Consider the following 24,571-nt stretch of genomic DNA (forward strand, 5'->3'; position numbering starts at 1 on the left):
GATGGAGAGCCCACAAGCTGGGCATGTGCCCTGACCGGGAATGGAACCACAATCTCCTGGATCCTAGGTCAATGCTCAACCGCTGAGCCACGCCGGCTGGGCCTGTCAGAGCTCTTCTTGTATATGGGATTTGAGTACTTTGTCAGATATATGTATTGTAAATATTTTTTCTGACTGTGCTTGCCTTTTCATTTTCTTAAGTTTAGGGTTTTTTTGCCCGGCTGAGGGTGGTTCAGTGGTTGAGCATCGACCTAGGATCCAGGCGATCATGGTTCGATTCCCGATCAGGGCACATGCCCAGGTTGCAGGCTTGATCCCCAGTTGGCGGCCTGCAGGAGGCAGCCAATCAATGACTCATCATTGATGTATCTCTCTCTCTCTCTCTCTCTCTCTCTCTCTCTCTCTCCTTTCCTCTCTCTGAAATCAATGAAGATATATTAAAAAAAAAAAAAGTTTAGGTTTTTTTTTAAAGTTTCTTTTGATGAACAGACTTAATTTGATGATCCAATTTATCAATTTTATCTTTAATCAGTTTTTTTGTGTTTTTTCCCCCACTAAGAAATCTTGCCTATGCCAAGGTCATAAAAACATTACCATTATTCTCTAAGCTCTATGGTTTGAGTTTTCACTTTAGGTCTATGACCCATCTCAAACTAGTCTTGGTATATGGAGTAAGGTGGGGATTGTGATTAAATTTTTCCCCACACAGACTCAGTTGTTCCCGTGCCATTTTGGGAAAAGATTCTTCTTTTTCCCTTGAATTGTGGCTGTGCTTAGAATGATCCTTTTAGATATGTCAGATCACATTACTCCTCTTTCAAAACCCTTCAGTGGTTTCCCATCTGAGTATCAGCCAAAATGTGCCCCATTAAGATTCCACATCCCCATCCTGACCTCATCTACTGCCGCGCTCCCTGCTGCTCATTCACTCATCACTTGCAGGCGCACTGACCTCCTTGCTGTGCTTTGATCCTGCCACACTCCCACCTTGGGGGGTCTTTGGTTAGGAAGCTCTTCTCAGGTATCTGCATTGCTCATTCCTTTACTTTTTTTGTAGTTGAAAAATGTTTTTATTTTAGATGCTACCTTTGGAATTTAAAATAAGCAATATATTCATTAGAGAAATTGTTTTACAATATAGGTAGTTTTTAACCTTTATTTTCTCAGTTAGGTCTTCCTTCAACACCCTGAAATTTCAACACCCTCCCGAACCTCCTGTTCTTTCAGAGTTTTATTTTCTTTCTTAGCACACACCATTACCTAACATATTGTATATGTATTTAACTTTTCTTATTTCATTTCCCCCACCTGGGTGTAAGCTCTAAAAGCTATGGATTTGTTCTGTTCATTGCAGTCTCCCCAACATCTAGGACAATGCCTGGAACTTGGCAAGTGTTAGATAAATTTGTAAAATGAATAATATTGAAGCCCAGAAAGATGAAGTTACTTGTCTGAGATAACCTAGGTAATAAACAAAAGAGATAAAATTTAAATCCAAGAGAGCCCCTTCCATCCTCTGCCTGCCATGGAGCCAGGTCAGGTCTAGCTCAGCAGCTGGGCCAATGGCCGCCCTGCTCCAGGATACTACACGGGGAGCAAGTGTGCTGATGCTCCCCCCAGTGGCTAGGGTGGGGAAATACAGGCAAAGTATAGCCTTCAGGCTGACGGTATGTATGGGAGAGGGATCTGGTTGGTTCTTTGTCCCAGTCTCTCCCCTCACGGAAAACACAATAAAGGGCGTGGGCATAACAGATCTTTATTTTACCAGAAGGGACAGGCAGTGGGGCAGTGCAGCATCCAAGCCCCAGACCAAACATGCAGCATCCACATGCAGGAACAGCTACACAGGCTGGGGCAGGGCCCAGGGGAGGGGTGGGAGACTGGGACCATAGACACCCACAGCACTCCTTGGGTGCTTGGCCCCTGGGCTTTTCTGCCTCCACTAGGGCAAGGAGACAGCATACTGGGTTGTTTCCCCATGGCTAGAATCCTATCACTCTGGCCAGGAAGAAAGATGGTACAAGGAGTATAGAGTTTGGCTAGTCTACAGCACTCCATTCTGTACAGGGTTGGCATAGCCTTGCCCTCTGGAAGGGCCAGGCCTAATATCCAGAACAGTGCAGCCCTAGCAGGAAGAGGGTCTACAGACATTCTAGTCCCCAAAAGGGTTAGACCCTGATCCCAGAAAGGCTTAGCAGAGTTGGGACCAAGCCTCACTCCACCTAACAGAGACATGTCCATGAAGTGGACTTCCCTGAGCACAAGCAGGGGCCTCCTAAGGCAGTAGTCAACTGAGAGAGCTGTTAATAGACAGGAGGCCTTGCTTCTGTGCCCCTGGGGTGGGAGAGAGAGGTAAGGTATGAGAGCAGGCCTGGGGCTGGGGAGGGGTGACGGCCAAGGCCTGGGTCTGTAGGCCACTGCTACCTAGGCCTAGAAGGGCTAGAATGAGTGAGGCTGGGGTTTTCCCAGGGTAGGGTTCAGGGCTCGAAACACCAGGCCAGGAGAGGGGCAGGTGGCCATTCTACCCAGACCCCCTGCACCCATGCTGAGGTCTGGCCAGGGCCACAGGGAGGACAGACAAATGCACAGAGAACTTCAAGGCACCAGGATTCTGAAGAGCAGCAGGGCCACCCCCCACAGACAGTGATTATAATAAACATCTTCAGCTTAAATTACATGATGTGTGTAAAGGGTGGGTGGGAGGAGAAAGGGAGAGCAAAAGAAGAGACATATGTACAGGAAGATGAGGGTGGAAGAGACACACCAGATGAATATGGCAGTGAAAGTGAGGATATGGGGTGGGGGAGAGGAAGGAGACAGAGATGGGAGAGAAGGGAAGACAGCTGGAGAGGGCCTGAACACGCAGAACTTCTGGTCCCTACAAAATAAGGCACCAGAGTCAGTGACGTTCCCGTTGTTCCTGCAGTATTCAAACAGGCGCTGGAGGGAGGAGCGGGCTGAAGGTGTGGGTTCACACTTGTGCACCAGTGGCCTTCTGGATCAGGGGTATCTGCAAGGATGGGAGATGCCATGAGGCCACAGTTCTTGGGTCCACAACTGCTCCACCTGGGTCAGTCCAGTGGGCTACCCAGGCAATTCCATCACAGCGAGCAAAGTACACACCTTGGATAGGTCCACGCCTGTAAGGGCATGCACAGAGGCAGGCAGCTCGGCCAGCAGTCGGTTCACGTCTGATGTTACCTTATTGGTGTCTCCGGTGAGGACCACAATCTCATCGACCTTGGTCAGTGGAGCAGCGACTTTGGCAGCAATCTAGGTGGTTGGGTAGGAGCAGAGCTTGGTTGGTTCTGACTCTGCCCATTTGCCCTGTCCAGCATCTCTCCCTCTTTTCTCCTTCTCACCTAAACCCCAGAACAACCTGGGTGGCCTTATTTGAAAGCCATAGTCTGAGTGCCTGTTGTACGGTTCCTCCCCCTACCAAATACTTCCCCATTTAATTCTTCTATCCAGCCTGTGGCTGTGTTCCTGACAAGGCCCAGAGAAGTTCTTGCATGTGCCCAGCTAGTCCTAGCCTTGGATGGGAGCCTCACCTGGGGCAGGGCGTCCAGCACCAAGGCCATCTTGGCTGACTCCCCATATTTCTGGTAGGACTCAGCCTTGAGCTTCATCCGCTCAGCCTCTGCCTTGCCCATTGCCTCGATGACTGCTGCCTCTGCCTCACCGATTTTTCGGATCTTCTCAGCTTCTGCCTGAGCCAAGAGGACTTGCTTCACCCTGAAAGAGTCCAGGTGGGGAGGATTAGAGGAAAGTACCAGGGGTTCCTCAAGCCTTGCCTGGGGGCCAGCAAACCCTCAAGCCCTCTGCTCTGGAAGGTGGAATCAGAGGTGGGGGACCAGTGAAGGGGGGTGACCTGGCATTCTGCCTCTGGCCAGGGAGAGGCTATGGGCTCCCAGAAAATGAAAGAGGGGATTAACCAGGACGCCCTCTGTGCCAAACACCATACCAGGCCCTTGAACCTCCTTTATCTAATTTAGTTCGAATAACAGTAAGTCCGTGTTCTTCACAGTGAGAAGCAGGATGGAGGAGAATTGGCTTCTAAACTGTGGTGAGCAGAGTGGAGGGAGTGCGTGCATAGCAGAGGAGCCTAACTAATGTCCAAGCCCCTGGCACCCAGCAGCACTTACTTTTCGCCCTCGGCTATCTGCTGTATGCGGTGTGCCTCTGCCTCGGCTGGGCGGCGCACCGTGGCAATAAGCTCCTTGTCTGTGCGCAGGATCTCTTGCGTCTCCACTGCAATCTGCTTCTTACGCTGCACCACCTCAATTTCAATCTCTTCTTGCCGGATCTTCTGCTGCTCGCGGGCCCCTTGTAGTTCATAGGCCAGCTGGGCCTCAGCTGTCTGTGGCAGAAGTGTGGTCAGTATGTCAGAGGCTAGTCGCCAAGTCTTGAGCCCTGAGCCCCAACCTGGGTGCCGTATGGCTTCTCACCTTGACATTAACTTCCTCACTGAACGCTGACTTTTGCAGCTCGAAGGCTCGCTTAGAGTCAGCGATTTTGGTATCTGCCATGAATTTCACGTCCAGCATCTCCTTCTTGCACTCAGCTTCCTGACAGCGAAAGGGGCAGGTGCTGTGGGTCCTCTGAGAAACCATGGTCCCACCACCCCTGAGTTCCCTGTCCCTGGAGGCAGAAAGGAAAGTCCACATACCCGGATACCTGCATCCCGCTCGGCCTCAGCCACCCCAATGTCAGCATCTCTCTGTACTACAGCCGTCTGTGTCTTGCCCAGGGAGCTCAGATAGTCCACTTTGTCATACACATCCTGGGGAAGGAAGGAAGGAGGAGTCATCCTTAGGAACAGTTTTGTTTTTTTAAAATTTTTTTATTAATTTGCAAGAGAAAGAAACATTGATTTGTTATTTTGCTTATTTATGCATTCATTGGTTGCTTCTTATATGTGCCCTGACTGGAGACCGAACCCGCACCCTTGGCATATTGGGACAATGCTCTAACCAACTGAGCTACCTGGCCAGGGCTTCCTAAGAACAATTATAAGCACACAGGTTTCCCCTCCTATCAAGCCCCCCACTCCCAGATGGTCACAAGGGGCTAGAGCCTTCCCATCAACCACACCTTGATGGTAAAGCTGAGGATCTCGATGCCCATGCGGCCAACATCAGGGGCTGCCACCTCCCGCACCAGCTTGGCAAACTGGTCCCGGTCCTGGTAAATCTGCTCCACGGTCAGGGTCCCTGGGGACAGAAGGATCATGGGCTGGCTCCCCAGGGACTTAGCCAGCTAGGAAAGGGAAAAGGCATGCAAGTAGAGGTCTGAGTATATGCATGGCTTCTGCAGTCTGAGCTGGGTCTCCCAGGTTTCTTCTTAACAGTGCTTAGCGCCAAGCCTCCTTCTGCGGAGTCCAGGCTGGGTAAAGAAAAGTATTCTAAGCAGCACTAGGTGCCTGATCAGGCTGGCAGCCCCTCACCCCCAACCCCCATCCCAATGCCCTCCCTTTCACTCAAGTCACCTGAATGAAGTTCTGAAATACTTGAGAAAAAATGTTTCAGCTTTTCATCTAGAAACCTCGGTGGGCCTGAGACCCCTGTGCCCCACCCTGCACCCCTCCCTGGCCCTGGCTTGGGGACCCTGTGATGCTCCTCGAAGGCAGCAGAGGGGTCCCTGGGCTGGACAGGGTCTCACCAAGGATGGAGCGCAGATGTCCCTCCAGGGTCTGCAGGACGACATTCTTGATGTCCTGCACATTCTTGCCCAGGAACTGCTCGCAGGCTACGGCCAGAAGCTCCTTCTCCGTCATGATCTTCACCTGCCAGTGGTCACAGAAGCACCTGAACCAGGCTGGAGGGAGGCAGATGGAGGCCCCAGACCCAGGTGTGGAGGATGGTGGCTATGTCCCTCCCCTCCTTTTTCAGACCTGGAGGCCTAGGGGCGGGGGCAAGGGGTGGAGTTTGTCTGAGGCCTCTAGTGGGGACAGCACGTAAGAATTCTCACACTGAGAAATTTCATCCTCACTGGCAGCATCAGGCCCTGACATGGCCTTTCTCCTGGGCATGTGGGGCTCCCCCCACCCCAGTCCACTTGTTGTTCCCTCATTAGCCAGTTCCTCCCTTGCAGGTGGGAGACCTGAAGAATGAGGGGCAGAGAATGCAAAAAGGACAATGACCAATAGGGACAGAGACAGACAGACTAGGAAAGAGAGCCTAGATGGGGCAGGGAACAGGTCCAGGGGGTGATACCCAGGGTTGGCATCCTCCTGCCTTTCCTTACCAAGGGACTAAACCAACAACCCCCTCACCAGATGCCTGCAACACTGTTGAATCTCTTTGCCCTGTGAAGTTGAGTGGTGGACTAGGGCGGGAAGCCCCTCACCCAGGCACCAAGTTGAGAATATAACACAGTCTCTGACTCCAGAGCCTGCCTCACATGGCCTCACCTTCTGGTCCCCACACCTCTAGCCCCTACCCAGGGAACAGGGAAAGGCCCGGATTCTGGGGCTTGGCATTTCCAACACCTGCAAAGAATGGGGTGGGGTTAGTGAGACAGGAGTCCTCAGCACTGGTTCTGTCCCTCGCGGGCCCTCTGAGGAGAAAAGGGGTGTTTGTTAGTTCTGCTGGGTGGCCAAGGGGCCAAGAGAGCACGTTCCAGTGGCGATGACCCTCTTTTGGAAGGGGGGGACAGGGGCAGGGGTGCTGGAGAGAGACTGCCCCTGGCTGCTGTCTTCTCCTCCCCCCCAAATCCCAGCACAGGACGAGGCAGCTCAATGGTCATGCGCAGGGCTGCTGAGTTACTATACCTGGGCGACACCCGTCACAGTTAAAGCTACCCCCTCGGCCGTCTCTACGTCCTCGCAGCGGGGCTGCAACGTCATAATCTCTAGGGAAATCCTGCCAAGAAATGCAAAACAGGGGCATGGGTCTGGGGGCCCAGGGTCTGGGGTGTGGGGAAAGTGTCCAATACCTCACTGCTCCGGCTGGGATTGGCCAGGGGTTCTGTCACAGAGAAGGGCGGGGAGGACTCCCCAAGGAGTTGTAGCTGGAAGTATGTGTGAAGGGGGTGGGTGGGAAGGTCAGGGCAGGGTGGTGCAGGTGCCTCCAGGAGAAGGAGTGTGAGTGTACTATCCATGTACACACATGCCCTCTGCTGAAATCAGCTTGGCTTAAAGAGTGGGGAAAGGAAAGGGAGAAGTGGCTGCGGTGGCCTGGCCTGGGGGAGGGTGCGGAGAGTCCAGCAGTAGCTGTATGTGTACATCCCTGGATAGCAAGTAAGTGCTGGTACTCCAGGCTGCACTGGGTAGGTTGTCCATGGGTGCCATGTGAACCTTCTCCAGGGCCCCTCACCTGTTCCCTGGGTCTACTCAGCACTTCAGGGTGCCCCAGGAGGCTGCCTAAAAAGCTTTGCCTGGTAGCCTGGCCAGCAGGGAGTATGCCCACTGCTGGGCCAAGACGGAGGGGATTCTACATCTGCCCCTTGCCAGGGAAGCCCTGCCTGGTCTCTCCACCTGCCTGCCCTCTGGGGTTGGGCCCAGGTAGTCAAGTTGGGAATGGGACCACACTAGAACTTCCTGGCCAAGGAGTAATAGAAAGACGTGTTCTGCTTAGACAATCTGAGGCCTCAAAGGTCCACATCACCCAGCTTAAAAGGGATTAGGCATTTGCAGTTATTTCACATAGAGTAGTGGATTTAGAGGCGGATGGGGCTGCTTTAGACAGGATGTTGAGGGAGGCCAGGGCCCTGGCCATTCCACGTAAAGTGCTCCGAGCTTCTCAGGCCTCTGCACGGAAGCCTGCCCTCCCATGGCTACAAGGGGCAAATGAGATGGGTCAGTTCCCTTCCCAATTAGAGATGGCGGGCTGGGTGAGGAAGGAAGCGGTGGTACAGTTTTTGCCTGAAAAGGCTGAAGGGCAATGCCATGCAGAAGGAAGGGGAGGGGAAGATGACACCCAGGTTTCTTCTAGCCTGGGGTACCACCAGTATTCAGGATCTGAGGGACAGGAGCTTTCTGATATTCACTGCATTTACAGTGCCTGGGACTGAGAGCTGGTGAAGATGGGAACCTGCACATTACAAGGTTATTAAATGCCCTGGTCTCAGAATGAATCTCGTTAGCTACGTTGCACTGTAATGAAGGGTGAGACACCAGGTCACCTGCTTTGCAAAGTGGAATTGTATTCCTAATAAAGCTTGGGTTTCTCTAGCACTTCTTTTCCTAAAATCCCACAGTGCCCTCATACTGTTTTACTTGCCTTCCCAATATCCCTACAAGGCAGAGAGAGGGCATGAGTCTCCCCATTTCTAGGTGGGAAAACTGAAGCCTAGTGACAAGAGATCTGCTCAAAGGCCTCTCAACAAAGAATTAGGGGCAGGGAACAGCCAAGGCTCTTTTTGCTCAGGCCTGTCAAGGAGATTGAAGGGGGCCACAGGGCTGGGTGAATAGAACTCCCCAAGGGACCCATCTTTTGGACTTGCAGGGACGATGGGGCTTGACACTAGGATGTCAGCCTAGAGAAGAGGCTAGTAAGGGGCTCTGTGGTACCTGGAGAACTAGGACTTTATCAGCTATAGATAGGACTGGACCCGCCTGACCCAGAAAGCCTAGCTCTGCCACATAAGGGCCTGTGTCTTCTGCCTTAACTTACTCCCAATTTAGGCTTGGCATCCAAGGACACCAACTGGCAGACTTTGACAGAGCTTCCCGAATCCCTTGTTCTTTCCCCACTAGCAGCCCCAGTGGGTGAGGGCAAGGGAGCTGGGGATCTATAGGGCTCTATCCCAGAGCAGCATAGGTGGGAACAGAGGGGAGAGAGACACACTCTCAGGGAAGTCTATCCGGCTCCTGCCTGCCAGGCCCCACAGGGCAGGAAGAGAGATTAGACACAGAGGAGGAAGCAGGTGGGTTATTACCTGTGCAACCCCTGTTACGAATAGCGGGACCCCCTCCGACGTCTCAATATTCTCACAGCGACACAGGATGGTCATAACCTCCAGAGACAGTCTGAGGAGCAGCCAGGGGGTAGGGAGAGGTAGGGACAGGAAGGGGTAGGAGGGGACACAGCAAACACACACAGTGGTTACCAGATAAGCATCGATGCCTGATGCCTGGGGGCAGGGTTGCTCTCCATACTTTAGCCCCCCAGTGCCAGCTCAGCCTAGGGCTGTAGGGGGTCAGAGACATCCCCTTGCTGGCCTAAGGCCTCTGGGTCTCTTCTCTATGCCCCATACTCTTCCAAGGAGTTGCTGCTGGTTAACAGGAAAAAAGCCTGTTGATGCCCTGGACCTATGATCTGAGGTCAGGAGGCCTGTGCACAGGGCACGTGGGTTGCTCACCACCAGTTCCTCCGGAGATTTCTGGCATGATCTGGGAGACTTAGCCTCAACTCCACACTCCACACACAGGCAAACCTGTGTTTCCAAAACTTGGGAGGGGGAGGTCACTCTGAGGATTAATGAGCCACAACAAATACCAAATCCTGCTTGGGGCACACATCCTCAAAGTCTGTGCTACTATCACTAAGAAGGCAACTTAGGGCCAGAAAAGCCCAAAGAAAAATTTGGATTTTTTGACTTGGGGGTGGGGGTAGGGGTGTTAAGGAAGGCTGGGGGAGAAAGTGTGTCCCTGCCAGAATATTCACAGGGAAAATTGGGAGATGACAGAGCAATTCACTTTGGAATTTCCAATGTTGGGCACAGGCAGAAAAGAGTCATGACAAAGAAAACAAGGCGCCTCGAAGCTACTTGGCCCACCCTAGCTGGGCCTCCCCAGGGAAGCATGTGTGCGTGAATGTGTATAGGGCAGTGGTCTAGGCAGAGGCCAGGCTGTGGACAGCGTGGAAGGTTTCCTTGGACCAGAGGAAGGGGGGACAGACACTGAGGCTGGAGGAGCAGAAGCAGGTGGGCTGGGGTGCTGGGAAACCCTCACCTTAACTCTCATCTGCCACCCCTGCAGGCTCCGGCCATGCAGATGTGCAAAGGCTGTTTTCTTTCAAGCCCCTACCACTACCATCCTTGGGCCTGAGAGGACTCTAGACCTGGCTCAGCCAGTAACCCACCGAGCTCTCTTCTAGGGAAGGAGGAGAGAGGGAGATAGGAGAGAGGGTGGGAAGGAAGGAGGGACGGAAGGAGGGAAGACGGGAGGCTGCAGCTCAGATGCGAGAGGTGGAGGAATCGCTCAGGTAAGGAGAGAGCGGTCCACATGATAATACAGGACGTGGCAGCAAAGTGCAGCAGAAGGGACTTCTCTGAGCCTGGAGAAGAACAGCTGACATTGAGAATGGCTGACATGTAGGACAGCTGTGAAAAGTACCTCCAAAAGGAGACTAAGGATCCAGGCTGGGTTAGAAGCCTCTCCTCTGATCCGAGAGGCTCTTGCTACCCTGGGGAAATAAAGGCCTCAGCTTGTAGAGATATCCCCCAAGCAGGCTAGGGGCTGGGGAAGGGGCTGCCCCCAGAACAGGGCCCAAGAAGGAGAGGGATTGCAGGCTCAGACTGCTTAGCAAGTGGGACCAGAGGGAGAATGCTGAGCCTGGAATGTAAGATCAGTTTCCTAGGACAAGGTACAAGGTCTTCCACCCCTCACTTCCAAATCTGCTGTCAGAGAAGCTTGGCTCTGTCTAGGGGCTGTTCCCTGAAGCAAGAAGCAGGAGTGGGGGACCAGGAATGTGGACAAAGAGCTGCAGAGTTGTTGCCGAAGCAGTGGAAGCCCATGCAGGTTAGGTCTCTGGGCAAGTCGCAAATTCTCTGGGCCTAGCTGTACACTGAGGTGTTTGGACAAGATACTCTGTTGTCCCAGGACTGCATGGCATGAGGGGTGGGGCGGCAGTGTCCCTGGAGAAAACAATCCGTGGTTTCTGACAGGCCAACTGGCCCACTCAAGACTGCCTCGGAGCCTCCTGAGAGAAAGCTGTGCCCAGTATTGATTACTTCCTGACACTTTTGGCCTTGGGCCAGAAGAGTCCCTTAGGATCCCACTTGGGCAGAGCAAAGTGAGGGGAGAGATGGGAGAGTGGAAGAGGTTACTGGGCAATCAGTGAAATTAAAAAATTGTGACATGCTCCCCATGCCCCTGACCCCAGCTGATACCTTCAGACTCCCTAGAACCCCATGCACTGACAACTTAGTGCAGCCATGGGACTGCTCTCTGTTGACCGGTGGAGCTGGGGTGAAGGGGGATTTCCAATGGAATCTCCATCACTTCCCCTTCAGGATGATACCTCCTGCCCCCCACATGCTTACACCTTCACAGCTCTGCTGTACTTGTTGCCTGGGTCCTGGCCTGGAAGGATCTGGGCTCCTCCCCTGATCTATAGTCAGGAAGGGGGTGATGGTGCCTGGCATGCCTCATCTTCTCCTGGGTGGGCAGCGAGGGTGGCAGGAAAGATCCAGGTCAAATCTGGCCCTGCCAGGGACTCTGGAGGAGCCAGCAGGTAGAGCCTGATGGAGGAGCTGAAATATCCCTTCCTCTAGTCTTTCCACACCGACTGAGGAAGTCCAGACCGGCCTTGCTTACCATGGCACTAAAATTCCTTAGATCTCCACCCGTCTCTAACCCACTGCTATCAAAAAAGCCACTTCAGACTGTATGTCTATTCTCTGCTATTCAGCTCCTGCTTGCACTGTCCCAGGGCCTGTAAAGGTGAGGGTCCATGTAAGGGGTCTCTTCAGCCTTTCCTCCCTCCCTAGACCCATTTGAACAGGGTGTCTAATTAAGGCTTCACGATTAACTCAGCTAGAATCAGGGCATTAGAATCCTGCCTGGGCAGGACCCTGAATTCTTTGGGACAGAAGTGATGCCTCCAGTAGAACTAAGCACACCCACTAAGGAGGAGGTCCCATGCACAGACCTCCAGCATCCCTGTGCAACCCATTTTGTCTGCTTCTCTGGAGGCCCCCACCCCCACAATGAAATGTAGCAAGTGGGAGATGCTCTAGCTGATCTGTGGGGTGAATGGGGAAAGCTGGAAGCCCTTTTCTCCCTTGCCCGCCAGGATGCCAGCTTCCCTGAACCCCCAGGCCCTTACCTCTGAGTGTCGGAGATACACCACCAGGCCCAGGCCCAGCCGCCAAACACATACTGTTTATAGTCCGAACCACAACAGCCCCCTGGAGAACAAAGCAAAACATTGCTGGTCCATCAGCTCTTGGGTTTGTCTACCCTCATCCCTCCAACAGCAACCCTGGGTCTTTACCTGCTTGGACACGGAACAAATCCTACTCTTGGGTGCCAGGTGCTGAGGTTACATATAAATGAGAGACATGCCCTTAAGGGTCTTGGAATCTAGTTTGGTAGACAGGCAATTTGCATAAAAAGGAGGCTATCCAATGAGAGTGCGTCAGAATGTAAGTGCTTTTGGAGAACAGAAGAGGTCAATGGGTAGGAGAGAGCAGCAAAAGCTTTCATCTTTCTTTTTTTTTTTTTTTTTTTTTAATATATCTTTATTGATTACAGAGAGAGGAAAGGAGAGGGAGAGAGAGAGGTAGAAACATCAATGATGAGAGAGTCATTGATCAAGCCCACAACCCGGGCATGTGCCCTGACTGGGAATCGAACACCCGATCGCCTGGATTCTAGGTTGATGCTCAACCACTGAGCCACGCCCAGCCGGGCAAGCTTTCATCTTTCATTCACACATTCATTTAACAAAGAAGTGGAGTATTGCCCTGGCCAGTGTGGCTCAGTTGGTCGGGCATCATCCTGTGCACCAAAAGGTTGCTGGTTCGATTCCTGATCAGGGCTAGATCCCCAGTTGGGGGCATGCAGGAGGCAGCCGATTGATTTTCACTCTCACATCCATGTTTCTCTCCCTTACTCTCTCTAAAAATCAATAAAAAAATCTTAAATAAAGCCTGTCCAGTGTTGGCCAGTGGTTGAGTATTGACCCATGAACCAGGAGATCACAGTTTGATTCTTAGTGAAGGCACATGCCCAGGTTGTGGGTTTGATCCCCAGGATCCCCAGTGGGGGTGTGCAGGAGGAAGCTGATAAATGATGCTTCTCTCTCATTGATGTTTCCATCTCTCTGTCCCTCTCCCTTCCTCTCTATCTAAAAATCAATAAAAACAGCCCGGCTGGCATGGCTCAGTGGTTGAGCATCAACCTAGGATCCAGGAAATTGTGGTTAGATTCCTGGTCAGGACACATGCCTGGGTTGCAGGCTCAATCCCCAGTTGGGCCGTGCAGGAGGCAGCTGATCAATGACTCTCTCATCATTGATGTTTCTATCTTTCCCTCTCCTTTCCTCTCTCTAAAATTGATAAAGATATATTAAAAAAAGGAAAGTGGCCCTAGAAACTATGTAGTAACTAAACAGAATGTTGAATCTGGCCTGGACTCAGATTCATGCTGTGGACATGTTCCGCATGCTCGCTGTACAGAAAAATGAGAAAAATCAATTCCTGAAATTCTTGTTGTGAACCTTCCAGCAAATGCCAAAATTACTCAAGTTCAAGAAAACTTTTGTAAAAGCCAGAGGGGAAGTTCGCTCTTTATAGTGCAAAGAAATGTACGGGAAACATGATTCAAAGGAAATGTGATTTGTATATTAAAAAAAAACAAAACACAGGAAATGTGATTTGGAAAGAAGTCAGTGGGTGCCATCATTTCCATGTTCACAAACTGGAGTTTTCAGGAAAGCCTTTGGGTATTGCCTCCCAAGGTCAAGGGTCAGGGATAGTTTCCTGTAGTTGAGTTACAGTGTCTATGAGGACCCATAGCAAGGAACAAGGTGGTGGTAGGGGAGGGGCAGATCACAGAGTGTCTCAGGTATCAGGCCAAAAGAGGCTGTGTGTGTGTGTGTGTGTGTGTGTGTGATGGGGGGCCACATAGGGGTTTAAACTTGGGAGCAACAAGCCCTGGCAGGGTAGCTCAGTTGGTTAGAGCATCATCCCTATATGCCAAGGTTCAATCCCAGTTCAGGGCACTGAATCAACCAATGAATGAATAATTGGAACAACAAACTGATGCTTCTCTCTCTCTGTCTCTCTCTCAAAAATCAATAAATTTTTTAAAAACCTGGGAAGTGACAAAATTAGATTTACATTTTAGAAACACTACTTTGCATAAGTAGGAAGCTACTGGGGTTAGAGAGAATGGGTAGAAGCCTCTTGCAGTGGCTGATGGGGGATAACTTCTAGAGAACTTTCTGTGTGAGTGGAAATGTTCTATAGCTGCACTGTGAACCATGGCAGCCTCCAGCCACAGGTGGCTACTGAACACTTGAAATGTGGCTGATACTACTAAGGAAGTGAATTTTAATTTAATTTAAACTGAAGTTGCCACATGTGGCTAGCGGATACCATGTTGGTGTAGCTCTACAGTCTGGGTTTGGGTGGGTGGTGAAGCCCGCAACCAAAACAGACAACGGAGAGAAACTCAAACTGGAGAGAAGTTTTGGATGAGTGGAGGCGAAGGAACAAAGTCTCCAGGAATGCAGAGGGCCTGTCAGGTTCAAGAACTGCCATCTGAGACTGCTCACTAAACTGCCAAATCAGTTTCCTGGGGCTGCTGCTGTGCATAGTGGGCAAGTAGCTGGGCCAGAGGCCCAGGGAGCAGAGATCAGCCCACCTGTGAGTAGGGGTAGGAAGAGGAGTCTTAGGTCTCTGTTTCCTTGTACTGAAAATACCTGTTCACAGGGCTGCTGGCTGTTCAATGGAAGCTATTGCGGGCTTCTCGGCCCTGGGGACTGGGGTATGGGAGGCCTCTAAGGACAAGCAGTCAATCTGTAACCTAAACCATCTTGGATCCAGTGAAACTGGAAGAGGGTCAAAAATCACAGCTTGTTTCACTTCTCCTGGCCTGGTGGGGGCTGGGGCACCACTGCCTCCAGCCAGCTCCAGGGCATTTCTCAATGTGCTGGCGGAGGAGGTGATAGTGGTGGGGTGGGCTAAGGGGAGGCCTGGAGGGGGGACTGGAGGGATGTCCACCCTTTACCTTTTAACTTAGTCTTTGACCTTGGGAGCAGGCTGCCACAGCTCAAGCTGGGCCTTGGCCAAGGGCAACATGGCCAGGTTCCCAGGGGTAGCAACAACAGGAAGCTGGGATTGCCAGACTGCCCTGTCCCCAGCAGCCTCCTCTTCTGCAAGGCATCTTCCTCCCAGCTTCCTGGTCACACTGAGTCTGAGCACCACTCCCTGAAGAGGACATTTAGGTGCCCCTTCCTTGCCTGCCCTAGCTCCTACTGTCTTGAGACCTGAAAGTTAAAACATCCCTAGATAACCTCTACCCCTCTCTGAGCCCCTCCCTAAGCACATTCTGTCCTCTCAGGAAAATTCCCTTCCCTTCTTGCCCTTCCTCTTCTACCTCCTTCCTCCTGTTAGTACAGAAGACCATACTCTACAAGGGGCATTTAGCCTTTTTTTGAGCCACAAATACCCTTAGTAGTCCAGCAATGCTGGAATGTTCATAAAGGCATAAAATAAAATTCATAAGAAACAAATTATATTAAAAGTTATCAAAATATTAAAACAACCAAATATGTGGCATAGTGTGATATGTAATACACAGTAATATGTGTGACACTATAATACATTTAATAATAAGGTCTATGGTAGATTTAATAACCAGCTTAATTTCAAAGTAGTGATGAATATAAATGATTTTTAAGGTATTACAACAAATGTACTGTGGTAGGAAAATATCTGCTAATACCATCGCGACTGTCACTGACATTCATAATCCTAGGAGATGCTAAATATAAATGCACTTTTCTCCCCATCCAAATGTACAGACCTCTAAATTCTATCCACAATTCCCAGGTTAAGAACCTCTGACCTATTATGGAGATGGGAGAAAGGTGTACGTATTTGGATTTCCCTTTTAAAATCCCCACATAGAAATAGAGTAAAAGGTTTTATATTATAGAATGGAGGAGGAAGGTTAGATAATCAGAAGAACCTCCAGACTTCTCAGGTGAAAAAGATGACCATGAGATATATCAGCATCCTTCTTCTGAAATTGGGCTTAGTGAGGTGCCCCTGGGCTTAGATACAGGCCCAAGCAACCAGGTTGGGCAGGACTGGGAGTAGTTGCTCTGTTCTCCTGCAAGTCCATGTGCAAGAGGGAGCTGCATCTCAGTTTGGTCATCTCAAATCCCAAGGTACTATTATGCTAGGCATCATCTTTTCCTCTTATATCTCATCTTTCCTTGACTCCAGCGCCTTCAATTCTCAGCATGGCCTCCTCTCCGACCCCTAAAATAGCTTCCAAATTAGCACTGCATGGGTCTCTGGCAAGACGACCAGGTTTCTGGCACCTGGAAGGTACAGATCAGCCCATCTCAGGGGTTCCTCTCACCCCTCTCAAAGAAGATTGGAGCTTGTCTCCTAAGCTCAGACTCCAGGCTTCCAGAAAGAAAACTCCACAAGAAAAACAAAATATGCCCTGCCCGGCCGGGCGTGGCTCAGCGGTTGAGCGTGGACCTGGGATCCAGGTGATCGGGGTTCGATTCCCAGTCAGGGCACATGCGTGGGTTGCGGGCTTGATCAATGACTCTCATCATTGATGTTTCTCTCTCTCTCTTTCCCTCTCCTTTCCTCTCTCTGAAATTAATAAAGATATATTTAAAAAAAACAAAAAACAAAAAAAACACAAAGTATGCCCTGGCCGAGTAGCTCAGTTGGTTAGAGCAATGTCCTAATAAACCAAGGTTTTGGGTTCGATCCCCAGTCAGGGTACATACAAGAATCAACCAATGAATGCACAAATGGGTGGAACAACAAATCAATCTCTCTCTCTCCCTCTCTTTCTAAAAAGTCTATTAAGAAACAAAGAAATGAAAAAAGAAAAACAAAATGCAGATTTGGATTCTAAAAGCCTTCTTTAGGAGTGGGGGGCTGGAAGACTGGACCAAGTCTTACAGAGGTAGGTGCAAGTTTGGCCTCAGCATTCTCTGGGGATCTCCCTCCTGATCCCAAGGCTATCTCAGGTCTTTAGGAAAGTGAAGTATCTTATTTCCCCCACAGGAGTAAGATCCTGATCAGGGAGTGCGGATTTCCTATCTCAGAGGAGAGATTGATTTTGAGATCCAGACTGTGCCAGAGGCCATGTTCTGGGGTAAAAGTTTTCAGTGGACTTATCAATCTTCCCCTAGGGTGGGCAGCTACAATACCTGGCTTAGCCTACCTGCTTCTACCTACTTCCGTAGACAGCTCTAAAACTGCACACAGGTTTAATATCGGCATTGAGTGGAAAGTAAGACATGAGGCCTCCAAGCTATCAGGAACCACGGATCTTTCCTAGCACCTGCAATCCAGAGCTGCTGTACAAACTGGTGCCTTTAAAGGCTTCAGCCACCTCCCAAGAAATCCAAATATACAATTCAAAAGGCAGCCTTAAGTCAAAAGACCTCTCCCTTTCCCAATACTGCAGTCCACAAGCCCCACCTAAGCTCACAGAAATCCTGGAACCCGCAGCATTTTGCAACAGGAGCAGCACAACCCAGAAACGTGTTTCTCAACCTGTAGAGGCCGCACCCGCATCTCCCCAGAGCGCAATGCCTGGAAACCCCGGCAAGCCTCAGCCTGCCAGGGATTAACGGGTCTAACAGTGCCCGTTGAAATGATCTGTGTCTCAGGCCCCTTCCCCGATAGGCACCTGCTCCGCAGAGCTGCGCGACCCACCCCCAGTCCCGGGCGCTGGAATTCAGCCAGACCGCTGTTCCTCTCCCTCCCGGAACCCCACGGCTTCACCGCCCCCCTCCCCCCCCGCAAGGCCACGGAGAGGGAACATGCCTAGAGGGGAGGCGGAGAAAGCAGAGGAAAAACATGAGGAAAACACGCAGTGGGGGAGGAGCCCCTGGTGGGTGGCGGAGGGCGCAGAGCACCGAAAGTGTGAGTCTAGGAGACTCCCCTGGAAGGGTCTCAGGTGCCACCCGGAGCGCAGCAGAATCGGGCCTGACTCTCGGTGTCCCCACCTCGTCCCCCCGCGCCCCCGCGCCCCCGCCCTTCACCCTCGGGGCCCTTCCCTGGCCTACGCTTCCCCGTCGCTCCCCAGCGCGAGACCCCTCCTTATCCACCTCCCCAGGCACACTGCCACCCCGCCCCCAACACCCTCCGGACCGGGCGCCCCAGACCCACCTCTCTCGCTGCCCCTCACCTGAAACCACCAGCGCCTCGTTGGGCCCCACCGTGTGGCAATTGCCCATGGTGCCGGCGGGACGGAGGGCCCCCAGGGGCCGCAGAGACCCGAACCGCAAGCAGCCGGCGGCCCGCACTCCGCACCCGGCCGCACCGCCGGCCGCGCCCAGCCAATTCCGCCCCCCCAGCGGCCGCCCGCCTGCTAGCCAGCGCCCCTCCGCGGTCGCAGCCCCACCGGAAGTGGGGCCGCGGAGGGCGGGGCCGGCACCGCGAGAGAGGCAGCGAGGCGCTGGAGCATCGGTAGTCTACGCGCTTTATTACCACGCGGGTCGGGGTCGCGGGGGCCCAGCCCTAAAGCACCGGGAAGGCGTCCCTCTACTCCCACGGGGAGCCTGGATAACAACAGCCCTGCCCTGCCTCAACCCTCAGCAGCCACCTTACAGCAGCCGGCCCTGGAGCCAGGCTGCCTGGGTTCAGACGTTAGTCCCTACTCTCACTAGCTGTGAGACCTTGGGCGAGTCCCTTACCTCTGCTGCCTGTTTCTGAAAAACGGGGATAACTGAACTATCTGGCTACACGGTTGCAAAGGGTTCAGTTCGGTAATTCTCAGTATTGGTAGTACATCAAATTACAAATTCCTGGGCCCTTATCCAGAGCTGATCAGCATCACTGAGGGTGGGGCCTGGAAATAAATTCAAATTCCTGAGCAGTGTCTGGCATATTACACGCATGCGTACACACACACACACATACACACACACACCCAGCCTCTCAAACTTGGCTTACTGTGATCCTCAGAAAGAAATAACCGCCCATTATTTCCTCCTTTCCACTAGAAAAAGAGCTGTCCAGGTCATACCTTGAAGCCCCAGAAAGTAACCATGGAGGTAAAAATTGCAAACTCCTCAATGGCCAGCCCATGGACTGGCACACTGCTAAGGTTTTCAAGGGCCACCAAGTCCCATAGCAAGCATCCCAGTCCCGGGGGGTTAGGAGGCTTGTGGCTCAGGTTCAGCTTTAACCCAAACTCGGTGTGTGACCTTAGACAAGTCTGGTGAGCTCTGAGGGCTGGGGTAGGGTTCAGAAACTGTGGGCTTCTCAGGGTGGGGACTCCTCAGAGAAGATGGGGTCCCTGGGTCTTCATCAGAATCAGCATCCTCCCCCAGTCCAAGCCCTGCCAGCCTTTTGCTGGCCTCCCACAGCCGGTGAGCTGCACGGTCATCTCTGGCAGGTGGAGGCACCTCCTCCACATGGCAGTTGGCAAAGTATCTTCCACTGAGGGGCTCAATGCCCTCCTGTAGAGCGCAGTACAGGGGCGTCTGGGCACCCCCTCCTGGTGTCCGGAGCACCAGCCAAGCCAGTGGGCGCAAAAGTGGGTGCAGCCATCCAGGAACGTGGCGCAGGAACAGCTCTGAGTTCACTGGCCCTGTAAACAGGAGAAAGGAAGGAGTGGGGAGGACAGAGGGTGAAGGCCAGGAAAAAAAGGGCTAGAAGGGAGTGGGGAACAGAGTCTAGTTCCAGGGAAACCAGGGTAGTATTTACTAGGCATTTGGGGCCCCTACAAGGTAACCTCACTCATTTCCAACAGCAAGCCTCTTCTCCATCCAAACTCCTTGTACATCTCTCAGATTTTGCCCATGCTGTGTCCCCTGTGTGGTACAATTCTATCTCCATCTTTTTTTCTAGCTCAAGTCCAGTTCCTTTGTTTAACCAGCAAACATTTATTAACACCTATGGTAGACCAGCCACTCTTTTGGACACTAGAGATATGGGATAAAGATTAGTTGCGATTATTATTGTTACTATTGTAATTACTAGTTGTGATTATTATTGTCACTATTATAATTACTGATGAGCCACAGGCAATGACAATTTAGAATGCAGTATGGTAATATGGGTGGGACAGATCTTGTTATCCAGTAACCTGTTCCCTAAAGGCAGGGGTTATTCATCAGTTAACTCATTTGGACTAAAAGCCAAAATGCTTACAGTGGACTTCCAGACCCTAGATGACCCGGCCCATCTCTACACCACATCTCACTCTGTTCTCGCCATGCTAGGCTTCCTGGACTTTCTTAAGCACACCAGGCACTTCTGCCTCAGGGCCTTTGTACTTGCTTTTTGATCTGTTTTTTACACCCTTCTCCCCATAAGGCCACATGATTCATTCTCTCATCTCCTTTAGGCCTCTATTCAAATGTCACCTTTTCAGATATGTCCTGTCATTTCATATTCCTCTTAACCTGTTTTATCTTTCTCCACAGCATTTTATCCCCATCTGCCATTGTATATATTTACTAGTGATCTCTCCCTCCCCTAAACTAGAATGTAAACTATACAAGGATAGGGTCTTTTGGTTGGTTCACTGCTATGTTCCAGCACCAAGATTAATGCCTGGTACATAGTAGGTACTCAGTAAATGCTTCTTGAATGAAAAATCATTAGCTTTCATCATTATCATCATATTATCGTCAGTTCAGTCATATGGATGGCGCCGTGGGGTGAGAACCTGGGCCTTATTCATGGCCATACCCTATCCAGTAGTCAGCATCCAAGCATGTGTAGGAGAGCAGGAACGCAGACAAAGAGCCTGGTTCCAAGATCAGCAAGAAACAGGTCTCTCTTTGGACCACTTTTCCTTCCTGCTCTGAGATTCTGTAGCTCAACGAGAGGCTAGGGGAGCACAGGACAGGGCGAGGATAGGGGAAAGGGAAGCAAAGCAAAGCAGAGCAGCCAGAGAGCCAGACCTCACCTGGGTGGGCTGCGTAGCAGGTGACGCCAGTGCCCTCAAGCTGATTGGCGAGCTCCCTGGCAAACAATACATTGGCCAGCTTACTGTCAGCATATGCCCTGAGCTCCTGCCGCCAGCCCACCACTGGGCGGTCCAAGCGTGTGAAGTCGAGGTGCCCTCGCCGGTGGGCGGCTGAGGATACCACCACCACACGGCTAGGGGCGCATGTCTTCAGCCGGGGCAGCAGCAGATGTGTCAGCAGGAAGGGGCCGATGTGGTTCACTCGCAGCAGCAGGTTAAAGGGCTCCCGGGTCCGGCCACAGGAACTGATCCCTGGGGCAGGGACTAGGTGTGAGCAATTGCTCTGGAGTGATCTCCATAGACCTTGGTGGCCCCATCTGTGAGATGGTAGTAGGGGGCATCCTTCCCACATGTCCACGACCCTCAGCAATGCCTGGCTGGAAGGGACACCTGGCTGGAAGGGATGACTGCCTCCAGCACCCCCCTGCCCCCCTGCAGGGCCTGCTGCCCCTCACCGGCATTGTGGATCAGGATGTCCAGCCGTGGCTCAGAGCTCAGGAAGGCAGTAGCAAAGGCCCGCACGGAGGCCAGACTGGCCAAGTCCAAGGCCATGAAGATGACTTCATTGTTCCCACTCTCCTGTGGAGCAGCAAGGGCTGGGCTTGTTCAACCAGACACCTCTCTCCTCTCCCCCCTCCCCAGGCACCAAATTCTGAGTCTACCTCCTACTATGACTAAGATCTGCCCCTATGCATTAGAATGACGTGGATAAGAGTGTAGACTCTGGATGTAAATCTTGACTATGCCTTTTACAAGAATGTGACCTTGGGAAAGACACTTACTCTCTGGACCTCAGTTCTCTCACTATGAAATGGGAAGCATAATAGTGCCCATCTCATACAGTTGTTGTGAAGATTAAATGAGTTAATATATGTAAAATACTTAGAACAGTCCCTGGCACACAGCACTATGTAGGTATTTGCTATTACTGTATTATTATTGTCCCCTCTGCTTTGCCCTAAAATCTACGACAGACTTTTCATTGATCTCCTTTCACCCCTCTTGTTCCCTCCAGTCTATGTACCACACAGCCACTGAAGGTTGGTTCCAAAAGGCTATTCTAGATTGTCGAAAGCCTACTGAGGACCCTTCATTGGACCTCCACTGCCCATCCTATAAAATCTGAGCTCCTCAATAAGGTCTGTAAGGGCCTCCTGAACCTGGCCCTGATCCCTTCATTTTGCTTTTTCCCCCTCATACTCTTTCATGCTCCAGCCTCATGAAACCTTTTTTCCTTTTCTTTTTCAGTTTCTTAAGTCAGACCAGCTTTCTTGCCTCAGGGCCTTTGCATATGCAGTTCCCCCTGCTGTTCCCTTCCCTACTGTCATTCATCAGTGTAACTTCTACGGATCCTTAAGCGTCTTAGAACAGCAATTATTTACTTCAGGAAGCCCCTTGCCCAGCCGGGTCTGGGGCGCTTTTTCTGTGACTAGAGCTGCTGTGCACCACCTCTTCCGCAACGAACGGAGTCGCACTCTCCTCTCAGGGACCGGATCCCCCGGAGCCACTCTGTTTCACCTCTCTGTGTCCCGGCGTCTCTGTCCTCTGTTCACCGTCCTACCCACCCCTACCCTCCCTCACCTGGCGGAGGTCGAAGGCGGCAGCCTCACCGCGCTCCCGGCTCCGGCAGGCCAGCACCACGCGCGCTCCTCGGCGCGCCAGCTCCAGCGCCGTCATCTTCCCGATGCCGCTGTTGGCGCCTGCGGAGGGCGGGCGCGAGCCTAGCTGAGCCGGGGGACCACCCCCTGCCGCCCGGCCTCCTCGCCACCCGCCCGCCCGCACTCACCCGTTACCACGGCGGTGCGGCCCCGCAGGCTCACGGCGCCGCCGCACGGCGGGGCCTTCACCAGGTTGTAGTAGACAAGCACGTAGGCGCCCAGCAGCAACCCCGCGCCCAGCAGAAGCGCCTCCATGCCGGCCACGCCTCCGGGCTCCCGCCCAGGCCCCGCGCCGCCCTGGATCGCCGCCTGGCAGCTGCCGATCGGCCCCGCACTGGCTTGGAAGGCGTCGCGCGCCGGAGGATCTTCGGGAGACGGAGGTGGGGGGCGGGGGCCGGAGGGCGGAGGGGGAGGCGGAGGCTGGCTGGAGGCAGGGTAGGGGTGTGTGTGCCTGCGTGTGCGCGTGGGCCCTGCGAGCGCCCCCTAGGGGTCCATCTGCGTCCTCTAGATGTGTGCTTGTGTAAACACCTTCTAGGTGCGTGTGTACATTTGAGCCCTGGGAGCGCCCTCTAGGTGTGTGCCTGCGTGAATTCGTTCTAGGTGCATGTATGTGTGACCCGCACCCTGGGAGTGCCCTGTAGGTCTGTACATGCAACCATATACCGTGCGTGTGAATGATTTTTTTGGGTGTGTAATGTGCCTATGGGCCCTGGGATTGCCCTTCATGTTGTGTTTTTCTCCTTTTAGGAGAGGAAGGGAGAGAAACATCAATTTGTTGTTCCACCTGTTCATGCACTCATTGGTTGACTCCCTTCTGACCAGTGATGGAACCCACGTCCTTGGCATATGGGGAGGACGCTCTAACCAACTGGGCTACCCGGCCAGGGCTGCGTTCCTGTGTGTATGTGTGCATCATTTTATGTGTTTGGGTCCATGTAGCTGAGAGCCCCTCCAGGTGTGTGCATGCATCTGTAGTCTCTGCATGTGTGTGCTTGAATGAATATGGAATGTACCTGTCCTTTGTATGGTGCTCTATAGCTGAAGGCTTGCAGGAGGGGCTCACAGGGTGTGTGTGAGCCCTCTGGGTGGCAGTATGTAGCAGAGTCTTTCCCTTCTGGAGAGCTCCATGTGTGTACATGAATGCTCTTGTGTCTGAGAGTGAGTTCCATCCTGGATACCTTGTCCTGCATAAACAAATCCTTCCATTCCTATCCTCATAACCCACCTTCAGTTTCTAGGATTCTTCCCTATTCTTCCCATAGAAGCCAAGGAGGTGATAGTGTGTTTCAGCATGGCACCATCAGTTAAGAGTTGTCAGGATTCACTCTCCTTAGCTGTCTGTATCTTCCTGCCTCTGCCCCCCACCCCCTCCACTTCTGAAAGGAAGCAGGAAGAGTGTAATATTTTACTTCCAGGAGGAAATTCTTTGTAGAATGGTTCTCACAGGTGGTAGAAATAGGTGAAGCTCCATTACTCAATGGAAGAAGTGACTATGAGAGCAGGTGGGTGGGAACAGCTAGGGAGGAAGGGTATTCCTGCCAGGTGACTTGCCAGAAGAAAGGGCCTTGCCTGAGAATTCCAGTGCAATTTAGTACCCATTGTTTGGCACTTAACGGTGTGCCCTGCAGTGTGGTTAGCCATTGGAAATATGGAGTTGAACAACATATATTTCTGCCCTTAGGGAGTTCAAGAGGCCCATTAGGGCAGGGGCAAAGCTAGACAGGTAGGTGAAAGCCTGGGACAGACCAGATTCCCAGGGAAGTTTCCTATTTAGCTGCACTGTGGATTCAGTGTTCAATTGTAGATGCTATGGGATGAAATATTAAGAACATGAATGCATTCTCCATCTCCATGGCAAAATCTGGGCAGGCCAACAGTCACCCCATACTTGAACAGTGCTGGGATAGACACACCACAGGTGCTCTCCAGCTACGGAGTTGGAAACTGTCTTTAGGAAAATATCCTGGATAGTTTCTCATACAAGGTCTTCAAGAAGAAATGGATGGAATTTGGTTTAATAAGAGGGTGCAGGACCTTAGAATTTAGGTAATGCACT

The 24,571-nt window shown here is 52.0% G+C and overlaps 2 protein-coding genes across 10 annotated transcripts; both read right to left on the reverse strand.

The window, feature by feature from the left end:
• Positions 1–1,737: 1,737 nt before the first annotated feature.
• On the reverse strand, positions 1,738–18,283 carry FLOT2 (flotillin 2). 9 transcript variants are annotated; one of them, XM_081162227.1, is made up of 12 exons: positions 18,065–18,238; positions 11,994–12,075; positions 8,881–8,971; positions 6,773–6,863; positions 5,662–5,785; positions 5,095–5,213; positions 4,670–4,783; positions 4,449–4,568; positions 4,146–4,360; positions 3,552–3,735; positions 3,124–3,273; positions 1,738–3,010 (listed from the first exon to the last, which is right to left on the reverse strand). In XM_081162227.1, the coding sequence occupies exons 4-12, from the start codon at positions 6,845–6,847 to the stop codon at positions 2,972–2,974; spliced, it is 1,140 nt and encodes a 379-aa protein (XP_081018353.1). In that variant the 5' UTR covers positions 6,848–6,863; positions 8,881–8,971; positions 11,994–12,075; positions 18,065–18,238; the 3' UTR covers positions 1,738–2,971. The 9 variants fall into 9 exon arrangements, with proteins under 9 accessions (XP_081018353.1, XP_081018354.1, XP_081018359.1 ...); XM_081162228.1 differs by having other exon boundaries at positions 18,046–18,223; XM_081162233.1 differs by lacking the exon at positions 8,881–8,971 and having other exon boundaries at positions 18,065–18,283.
• Positions 18,284–18,341: 58 nt separating this feature from the next.
• On the reverse strand, positions 18,342–22,899 carry DHRS13 (dehydrogenase/reductase 13). Its single transcript, XM_081162239.1, has 5 exons — positions 22,644–22,899; positions 22,439–22,557; positions 21,313–21,436; positions 20,798–21,109; positions 18,342–19,471 (listed from the first exon to the last, which is right to left on the reverse strand). The coding sequence occupies exons 1-5, from the start codon at positions 22,768–22,770 to the stop codon at positions 19,035–19,037; spliced, it is 1,119 nt and encodes a 372-aa protein (XP_081018365.1). The 5' UTR covers positions 22,771–22,899; the 3' UTR covers positions 18,342–19,034.
• Between the last annotated feature and the right edge of the window lie 1,672 nt (positions 22,900–24,571).

The sequence above is a fragment of the Miniopterus schreibersii genome (assembly GCF_964146895.1).
Source record: "Miniopterus schreibersii genome assembly, chromosome: 16".
NCBI lineage: Eukaryota > Metazoa > Chordata > Mammalia > Chiroptera > Miniopteridae > Miniopterus > Miniopterus schreibersii.